Source organism: Triticum urartu, chromosome 7A (genome assembly GCF_056163025.1).
Source record: "Triticum urartu cultivar PI428250 chromosome 7A, HENAU_Tu73, whole genome shotgun sequence".
Taxonomy (NCBI): domain Eukaryota; kingdom Viridiplantae; phylum Streptophyta; class Magnoliopsida; order Poales; family Poaceae; genus Triticum; species Triticum urartu.
Window position 1 is genome coordinate 466,190,167 of NC_141879.1, and position 10,284 is coordinate 466,200,450.

The 10,284-nt window shown below is 43.0% G+C and overlaps 1 protein-coding gene across 3 annotated transcripts; it reads left to right on the top strand.

Annotated features, from left to right (window-relative positions):
* Positions 1-597: 597 nt before the first annotated feature.
* Positions 598-4,696, top strand: LOC125521920 (ATP binding microtubule motor family protein). Of its 3 annotated transcripts, none has more exons than XM_087535933.1 (17): positions 598-743; positions 907-1,024; positions 1,381-1,483; positions 1,619-1,662; positions 1,875-1,904; positions 2,005-2,127; positions 2,205-2,230; positions 2,331-2,412; positions 2,540-2,581; positions 2,664-2,727; positions 2,807-2,882; positions 3,138-3,286; positions 3,410-3,471; positions 3,537-3,628; positions 3,718-3,916; positions 4,017-4,199; positions 4,295-4,696. In XM_087535933.1, the coding sequence occupies exons 2-17, from the start codon at positions 908-910 to the stop codon at positions 4,448-4,450; spliced, it is 1,548 nt and encodes a 515-aa protein (XP_087392059.1). In that variant the 5' UTR covers positions 598-743; position 907; the 3' UTR covers positions 4,451-4,696. The 3 variants fall into 3 exon arrangements, with proteins under 3 accessions (XP_087392059.1, XP_048542937.1, XP_087392060.1); XM_048686980.2 differs by having other exon boundaries at positions 2,694-2,727; XM_087535934.1 differs by lacking the exons at positions 598-743; positions 907-1,024; positions 1,381-1,483 and adding an exon at positions 1,502-1,523.
* The last annotated feature ends 5,588 nt before the right edge of the window (positions 4,697-10,284 follow it).

Genomic DNA, 10,284 nt, shown 5'->3' on the forward strand with positions numbered 1-10,284 from the left:
ATTTATGGGTGTTCGAAACATCTGCCATGTAGACGCCGACCGAGAGGTTCCACCCAAGGCCCTCGTTGCATGTTCGGTCCTAGAATTATCATCGCACATTCATGCTACTCATTAGCCCGCTACGGGCGGCTGCCAACCACATTCATTCCGATCAAACCGACGTGATTGGACGGCTGACACGGCTATCGAGAAGCCTAACTGGTCTGGATAGCGCAAAAAAATCAGATCGTGAAAATCTTGAGAAGCGGGATCCTCTTCAAGAGACAGGTGCTTGGGAAGAAAAAGTGTGGTCCGATGCAAAAAGCTGAAAAAATTGAAGTAAGAAAGTAGAGATGCATATGTATTAAAATTTCTGCTTTCTATTTCTTGATGGGCCCCACTAGTAGTAGCTTGCATTGGAAAAAAAATTAGTATAGTTGTCTCAAACTATTTTTTTTTCATGACGCATATGTATTCATATGTCACTATTGTACACGCCCTTAAAATGGAGTGGAATGAGAAACTTTGACCAAAAAGTCAAAACACTAGAGCATCAGCGGCGACGCACAACTCCTGCTCAACGCACCCCCTCCTGCTCAGGCTGCCGCACGCACATCTCCTGTATCCCGCCGCCTCCCCCCCCCCCCCCCCCCCCCCCCCCCCCCCCGCGCCGCCGCCACTGCCGCTCCGGTTATTCTTCGTCGGGACTCCTCGTTCCTGCCGTGATCCACCTCGTCCGCAACCTTTGGCCATCGGGTTTTGAGGTATGAGCTTCTCAAACCCCATCGGTCTCCACCATTTCCGGGTGCGCGGATGCGCACCCCGCGCACCATCTTTATCCGCCGCTGAATTTCGAAACCCCGAGCGTTAGCCGCTGTGTCACTTGAATTTTTCTACTGCGCAAATTGACACCCATCTGAATGCCAGGATGTCCAACTCCAACGTCACAGTGTGTGTGCGATTCAGGCCGCTGAGCCACAAAGAGAGGAAGGCCAATGACAAGGTCTGCTTCAAGAAGTTGGACTCCGAGTCTTTTGTTTTCAAGGTTTGGACACTCTTCTGCCTTTAGCTCTGTGATGTGAGGCACGCAGATGAATGTTCATGTGCAGTTTCTCGCAAGATGCACAGTTGTATTTTGATCCAGATTACTGAATTTGTTCAAACTATTGCATGCCTGCAGCCTTATGTTATAATATTAGCCTGCTTGATATCCCCTGCACAACTACATAGTACTACTTATTAAACCAGTAGCTAATAAAGTGAGGAACAATGTCTTATCTGTTTTTCCTTTTGTTAAGATTGTTAACAAAAAATCCCTGTGATCTTGTTGGCACGGTTTTTGTGCTTCCTCGTGGTTGATTTGTGCGGTTTCCCTGACGTGTTGCATAATACTTGGGTTAGGATGAGCGGGATGAAGATGTCATATTCAGCTTTGACAAGGTGTTCTATGATGATGCGGAACAGTCTGATGTGTACAATTTCCTTGCAGTGCCCATTGTTGCAGGTTTTCATTCTTTTTGTTTCTTTCAAAATTTATGCATAAGGTAGTCAGAGCTTTCTTGTATTACTACAGTTTTGTCATGACTGTGCACTTCAGTAGCCACCATAGTACTAATTGAGTAACTAATATTTCGAACAGATGCTGTCAATGGAATAAATGGGACCATAATTTCTTATGGTCAGGTATGTGTTCCTGCAAACACCATGTATCCTCATTTACCAGCTTTACACAAATATTTGGGAAAACTTATGCATAGATAAACCCCCATTGTGTGTTAAAACAAGGCTTGGCCTACTTACAGTCTCAAACTTACACTAAGCAGTGCATCTATGAAATGAGACACTTCTGCTTGTAAACAGTGCTAACATTTTATTTGTACTTTGCATTTGTACAGACTGGAGCTGGAAAAACATATAGCATGGAGGTAAAGTGAACATCCTTGGGCTTAAATTTATGGGATGATCACTGAATGCGCCACTTCGGCTTTGGCCTAACATGTTTGTTTAATTTGGATGTTGAAACAGGGGCCAAGCATCTTGCATTGCAATGAGCTGAAAACTGGACTGGTTCAGCGTGTTGTAAATGATCTTTTTGAATGTTTAAGAACATCAGAAGACATTACTACATGGACTGTGAAATTGTCAATGGTAAAATACCATTTTCGTGCGCTGATTGTGAATTCACATTGATAGATCTTTACTTACACTATTTTACGATTTCTCAGGTGGAGATATATTTGGAAAAAGTAAGGTGAGAATATGCTTGATGTTTCTGTATGGATCCTGTGTAGAGTTTCTTTTATAAAATGCTCCTACGAGGGGAATCGAGTTTTTTTCTCCTTATATCTCAGGGACCTTCTTGACTTGTCCAAGGACAACCTACAAATCAAGGAGAGTAAAAGCCAAGGGATTTTTATTTATGGAGCAACAGAGGTCAGACAGAAATGCATCTGTACTTCCTGTTTCATTTCCCTTCTGTATATGTAAGAAAAGAAGTGTTCAGCATCTGTCCTTTGAGGGCTTCTTTTCATGTCTGGTAACTGTGAAACTATAACTGCAGATATCGATTATGAATAGTTCAGATGCCTTGGAGCGTCTTTCTGTAAGTTTTGCTGGGTTTCCTTGTTTCTCTTATAACCGCAGTTGATTTTTTCTTGGAGCGCCTTTCTGTAAGTAAATGCCAGATTATTTCTGTTTATTGGTCTAAATTACAGGAAGGAATTGCCAACAGAGCTGTTGGAGAAACACGTATCCTCTATCTACCATTTCTGAACAGTTGAAAAACATTTCAATGTTGTAAATTTTGTCGTCCTAAATGAATATGTAGAAATGAACCTGGCCAGCAGTAGAAGTCACTGCGTGTACATTTTCTCCGTGCAGCATGGATCCACTGCAGATGATAAGTATGCTCGAATAACAAACATCAATAGTTGATAGCTGTTTCCCTTTTATGTTGATGTAATTGTATATAACCATAACCATACATCACCTTTTTTATGCAATTCATGCTAACTCAACAGGTTGCCTTGTGCTCCTTCATGTTAGTATAGTAGGCATCAATTCCTGCGTTAACGCCGTTCCTCTTTCTTTGTGCTATAGACTGTTATATCTGTCTGGATTATATGTGGGCAGCTAGTAACTTTCTTTTAATCTTACAGGGTAAGGGCCGGGAAGATTGTTCTTGTTGACTTGGCTGGTTCAGAGAAAGTTGAGAAAACTGGTGCTGAAGGGCGAGTTCTTGATGAGGCGAAAACAATCAACAAGTCACTCTCAGCTCTTGGAAATGTTATTAATGCCCTAACTACTGGTAAGTGGCAAATACAAGTATACAACAATACTCTGTGCAAAGACTAAACACAAAACGTAGTTACTCCACTATTGTACCTTTCTGATTAATGGTCAGCTTTACTTATCTTTTTTTCATCTCCAGCTAAACCGAATCATGTCCCTTACCGTGACTCGAAGCTTACACGCATACTTCAAGATGCACTGGTCTGTCAAAAAATTCTTCAGTATTTCCAAATCTGCAGGTTTGTTTACATGGCTGTTGCTTGCAGGGTGGCAGCTCAAGAGCTGCATTGCTATGCTGCTGTTCTCCTAGTTCGTCGAACGCACCAGAAAGTCTGTCTACCATTCGCTTTGGAACCAGGCATATCCCTTGAACATTGCATACTTGCGTAAGTTTTGTACTATTGCTGTGCTGCAGTTTATCATAACTCTATATCGATATCCATCCAGGACGAAGCTCATAAAGACTCTACCCAAACTGATTCCCAATGAAGTGGACAGCGTCAAGAAGCCCACCTGCTATTCTCATGATCAAGATGATCTGTGTGGCAGAGCACCAAGCAAGGCTGGTAGCAGCCAGTCTGAGGTGTCCGATCCGAGCCTTGATTCTTACGATCATGATGATTTGCGTGACAGGATACTGAGCAAGGTTAGTATAGCAAGCAAGCAACTAACCAGAAGTGGTTCGGTCCCACCCTACGTCCTGCGCAGCAGATATATCTCACTTGGCACTGAAAATGTCTGTGCAGCTAAGGTTGAGTCTGAAGGAGGAGGACGTGGATCTGCTGGAGGAGCTGTTTGTGCAGGAAGGTATCATCTTCGACCCCGACGCAGCGATGCCGGACATCGACCTGGCGTTCCAAGACGTCGCGAGCCGGCAGATTGTGTCGCTCGTGCAAACAGTGGAGGAGCTCACAGAAACTGTGCAAGAGGTATGTGTAGCACCAACCAAACCTGCGTCCTCCTGCTGTTCCTGCTATCCAGCTCTCCAAGGTGGGTAACTCCTGAGTGCGTGTCGATGGTGCAGCTCACTGACGAGAACGAGAAGTTGAGGCATCAGCTCGAGTTCGCGCAGGAGATCGCCGCCCGCGCCCAGTGCGCCACCGCGGACCGGAGCCGTGGTGCCCTCTTTGGTTTCGTGCCGGCGGCCGTCCTCCGCCCCTTTGGGTTCGTTCCAGACTGATGGCTCGAACAGACAGCCGGCGTCATGTAGATTCCGCAAATATTTTGCTGCCATAAACATCACAGCAACGTTAATCCTGAGTGCCTTGAGGATCATGTAGTGACACCTTATGACAGATTCTTTTTTTTTGCCAGAATATGGCAGATTCTTGCGGAAATCAGTTTTGGCTCTAGGGAGCACATGCTCCTGCGTGCCAAAAATGGATTTTACAAATGTCAAAGAAAAAAAAAGATGTGTTCATTGTCACACCCAAATGATACATGCAAATTTCCCGGGGAAAAACTTAAGCATTTAGACCTATGCAAAAAGACAAGTCGAACGCCAAATGTTACATTCAAATGTTACACTTAATTTTGTTTTTTCACCCACAAAGCATTGCTATCCCATATGGCATGAAAATTGTTAAGCACACTTGTTACACTAATGTGAATATCTAAAAAAATAAAATTTTCAAAATTTAGTTACTATTTATTTTGGTTTTACTGTTCATTACGTGTATATGCTTCTTAGAGCCAAAAATCCGCGTTAGATTCTTGTTGTGCTACTGTTTTTAGACTTGGCTGGTAGACAGACTTATTTCTCTCAACATGTAATCTTCTATATCTAAATAGCTAGCCCCCACTAACTAACCTATTTCTCTTAATATGTAAGCATGTCACCTCATTTTTTATATCTAAATAGCTAGCTCTCATCAACCAATTTTTCTCAACATGCAAGCATATCACCTTGGTATGCAACATATATGGAAAAATGCGCACATCAACATGCAATTATGCAGATGAATAATGTCACCTCAGCATCCAAACATGCATGACAATTTCTATTATACTATGCTATTTATATGTCCTTATTAAATATTATAGAACTATAAAATGGTTTGAAGCCCATCACAGAGGGTCAATATCCTCTTCAATGTCGTCCTTTCAACAAAAATAGGCCGAGCCAATCCATGGTGTCACGTCCATTATTGTGTCCGCAGTAGAAGGTTGGTCTTTATTTTGAGAAACACACATTTAGGTCAAACTTTCACTTGAATGAAATACTTTTTCTCTATGTTTGACTTTGCAGACGCACGTAATAGTTCAGGCACTAGTGGAGGGGGCCATTGCCCCCCTCCCCCTATTTTACAACGGTGTAAATTAATTGTTATATTTTGAGCGAGACATTTATTGCAATGGTATAATTTCATATCAGCACGATATCTCTTGGTAGCACGGTAGACATTTCTTCATTGTTTTTTTGCGTATCTTGTACTATTTTCCAGTTACATGGCCGTTAAGAGCATCTCCAACAATCTTTGTATATTTGCACTCAATTGCTATTATAGCAATCTTGGCCAAAAAACCATCTCCAACAGCCTTTGTATAAGTGGCCCCCGTCAGAAATTTTTACAAAGCTTGATATACTTGCATCCAGACTTTGTATATTTGCAAAGTGGAGATGCCACTTGCTATAATTTTACAAAGCCTCCTAAGTGGCCCCCTTCATATTTTTGTCTCAATGACCAGCGGGCCCTGTATGTGTTGTGTATGTGTTGTGTGCACGTGTACGTGCGTTGTGTGTACCTTTTTTTGCATGGTTATTATTTTTTATGTCGCGTGTGTGTTGTGTTGTGTATGTTGTTTGCATGGATTTCTCATGAAGTGTGTATGTGTACGTGTACGTGTGTGTGTGTACGTGACGTGTACGGTGGCGAGCTGTGATATGCAATGGCGGAGCTTAGTGTGTTGCTGCGGGAGGGGGGTTGTGGTGTTGGGGAACGCAGTATTTCAAAAAATTTCCTACGATCACGCAAGATCTATCTAGGAGATGCATAGCAACGAGAGAGGAGAGTGTGAGACCGAAAGCGGAAGCGTTTAGTAATGCGGTTGATGTATTCGAACGTCTTCACGATCCAACGGATCCAAGTGCCGAACGTACGGCACCTCCGTGTTCAGCACGCGTTCAGCACGATGACGTCCCTTGAGCTCTTGATCCAGTTGAGGACGAGGGAGAGTTCCGTCAGCACGACGGCGTGGCGACGGTGATGATGAAGTTACCGGCGCAGGGCTTCACCTAAGCACTACGACAATATGACCGATGTGTTGAACTGTGGAGGGAGGCATCACACACGGCTAAGAGATTGTTTGTTCTGCCTTCGGGGTGCCCCCCGCCTCCGTATATAAGGGGGGGGGGAGGAGGCCGACCCCCTAGGGGCGGGCCAAGTGTGGGGAGTCCTAGTAGGATTCCACTCTCCTCTTTTTTTCCTTTTCCATAGTAGCAAAGGGGGAAAGAGAGAAGGAGTAGGAGAGGGAAAGCGGGGGCGCCATCCCCACCCCTTGTCCAATTCGGATTGGCAAGGGGGGGTGCCACCTCCTGGCCAGCTCTCTCTCTTCTCCACTATGGCCCATGATGGCCCATTACCTTTCCCGGGGGGGGGGGGGGGTGGTTCCGGTAACCGCCGGTACTCCAAAACTTCCCGAAACCATTCCGGTGTCCGAATGTAACATTCCAATACATGAATCTTTACCTCTCGACCATTTCGAGACTCCTCGTCATGTCCGTGATCTCATCCGGGACTCCGAACAAACTTTAATCATCAAATCACATAACTCGTAAAATAAATCGTCATCGAACGTTAAGCGTGCGGACCCTACGGGTTCGAGAACTATGTAGACATGACCGAGACACATCTCCGGTCAATAACCAATAGCGGAACCTGGATGCTCATATTGGCTCCTACATATTCTACGAAGTTCTTTATCGGTCAAACCGCATAACAACATACGTTATTCCCTTTGTCATCGGTGTGTTACTTGCCCGAGATTCGATCGTCGGTATCATCATACCTAGTTCAATCTCGTTACCGGCAAGTCTCTTTACTCGTTTCGTAATGCATCATCCCGTAACTAACTCATTATTCACATTGCTTGCAAGGCTAGTATGTGCATTACCGAGAGGGCCCAGAGAAACCTCTCCAATACACAAAGTGACAAATCCTAATCTCGATCTATGCCAACTCAACAAACACCATTGGAGACACCTGTAGAGCATCTTTATAATCACCCAGTTACGTTGTGACGTTTGATAGCACACAAGGTGTTTCTCCGGTATTCGGGAGTTGCATAATCTCATAGTCAGAGGAACATATATAAGTCATGAAGAAAGCAATAGCAATAAAACTAAACGATCATTATGCTAAGCTAACGGATGGGTCTTGTCCATCACATCATTCTCTAATGATGTGATCCCATTCATCAAATGACAACACATGTCTATGGTTAGGAAACTTAACCATCTTTGATTAACGAGCTAGTCTAGTAGAGGCATACTAGGGACACTCTGATTGTCTATGTATTCACACATGTACTAAGTTTCTGGTTAATACAAGTCTAACATGAATAATAAACATTTATCATGATATAAGGAAATATAAATAACAATTTTATTATTGCCTCTAGGGCATATTTCCTTTAGTTTCCCACTTGCACTAGAGTCAATAATCTAGATTACATTGTAACGATTCGAACACCCATGGAGTCTTGGTGTTGATCATGTTTTGCTCGTGAGATAGGCTTAGTAAATGGGTCTGCAACATTCAGATCCGTATGTATCTTGCAAATCTCTATATCTCCCTCCTTGACTTGATCGCGGATGGAATTGAAGCGTCTTTTGATGTGTTTGGTTCTCTTGTGAAATCTGGATTCCTTCGCCAAGGCAATTGCTCCAGTATTGTCACAAAAGATTTTCATTGGACCCGATGCACTAGGTATTACACCTAGATCAGATATGAACTCCTTCATCCAGACTCCTTCATTTGCTGCTTCCGAAGCAGCTATGTACTCCGCTTCACATGTAGATCCCACCACGACGCTCTGCTTGGAACTGCACCAACTGATAGCTCCACCATTCAATATAAATACGTATCCGGTTTGTGACTTAGAGTCATCCAGATCAGTGTCAAAGCTTGCATCAACGGAACCATTTACGACGAGCACTTTGTCACCTCCATAAACGAGAAACATATCCTTAGTCCTTTTCAGGTATTTCAGGGTGTTCTTGACCGCTGTCCAGTGATCCACTCCTGGATTACTTTGGTACCTCCCTGTTAAACTTATAGCAAGGCACACATCAGGTCTCGTACACAACATTGCATACATGATAGAACCTATGGCTGAGGCATAGGGAATGACTTTTATTTTCTCTCTATCTTCTGCAGTGGTCGGGCATTGAGTCTGACTCAACTTCACACCTTGTAACACAGGCAAGAACCCTTTCTTTGACTGATCCATTTTGAACTTCTTCAAAACTTTATCAAGGTATGTGCTTTGTAAAAGTCCAATTAAGCGTCTTGATCTATCTCTATAGATCTTGATGTCCAATATATAAGCAGCTTCACTAAGGTCTTTCATTGAAAAATTCTTATTCAAGTATCCTTTTATGCTATCCAGAAATTTTGTATTATTTCCAATCAACAATATGTCATCCATATATAATATTAGAAATGCTATAGAGCTCCCACTCACTTTCTTGTAAATACAGGCTTCTCCAAAAGTCTGTATAAAACCATATGCTTTGATCACACTATCAAAGCGTATATTCCAACTCCGAGGGGCTTGCACCAGTCCATAACTGGATTGTTGGAGCTTGCACACTTTGTTAGCACCTTTTGGATCGACAAAAGCTTCTGGTTGCATCATATACAACTCTTCTTTAAGATATCCATTAAGGAATGCAGTTTTGACATCCATTTGCCAAATTTCATAATCACAAAATGCAACAATTGCTAACATGATTCGGACAGACTAAAACATCGCTACGGGTGAGAAGGTCTCATTGTAGTCAACTGCTTGAACTTGTCGAAAACCTTTCACAACAAGTCGAGCTTTGTAGACAGTAACATTACCGTCAGCGTCAATCTTCTTCTTGAAAACCCATTTATTCTCTATGGCTTGCCGATCATCGGGCAAGTGAACCAAAGTCCACACTTTGTTCTCATACATGGATCCCATCTCAGATTTCATGGCCTCAAGCCATTACGCGGAATCTGGGCTCATCATCGCTTCCTCATTGTTCGTAGGTTCGTCATGGTCAAGTAACATGACCTCCAAAACATGATTACCGTACCACTCTGGTGCGCATCATACTCTGGTTGACCTACGAGGTTCGGTAGTAACTTGATCAGAAGTTTCATGATCATCATCATTAGCTTCCTCACTAATTGGTGTAGGAATCACTGGAACTAATTGCTGTGATGTACTACTTTCCAATTCGGGAGAAGGTATGATTACCTCATTAAGTTTTAGTTTCCTCCCACTCACTTCTTTCGAGAGAAACTCCTTCTCTAGGAAGGATCCATTCTTAGCAACGAATATTTTGCCTTCGGATCTGTGATAGAAGGTGTACCCAACAGTCTCCTTTGGGTATCCTATGAAGACACATTTCTCCAATTTGGGTTCGAGCTTATCAGGTTGAAGCTTTTTCACATAAGCATCGCAACCCCAAACTTTAAGAAATGACAGCTTAGGTTTCTCGCCAAACCACAGTTCATATGGTGTCATCTCAACGGATTTAGATGGTGCCCTATTTAATGTGAATGCATCCGTCTCTAAAGCATAACCCCAAAATGATAGCGGTAAATCAGTAAGAGACATCATAGATCGCACCATATCCAATAAAGTATGGTTACAATGTTCGGACACACCATTACGCTGTGGTGTTACAAGTGGCGTGAGTTGTGAAACTATTCCACATTGTTTTAAATGAAGACCGAACTCATGACTCAAATATTCACCTCCACGATCAGATCGTAGAAACTTTGTTTTTTTGTTACGATGATTTTCCACTTCACTCTG

Excerpts from the sequence above, each read along its gene's own strand:
- LOC125521920 (XM_087535933.1), top strand. The coding sequence starts at position 908 with ATGTCCAACTCCAACGTCACAGTGTGTGTGCGATTCAGGCCGCTGAGC. Across the intron at positions 1,663-1,874 it reads CCATAATTTCTTATGGTCAG|ACTGGAGCTGGAAAAACATA; the intron begins GTATGTGTTCCT and ends GCATTTGTACAG. Across the intron at positions 1,905-2,004 it reads GAAAAACATATAGCATGGAG|GGGCCAAGCATCTTGCATTG; the intron begins GTAAAGTGAACA and ends ATGTTGAAACAG.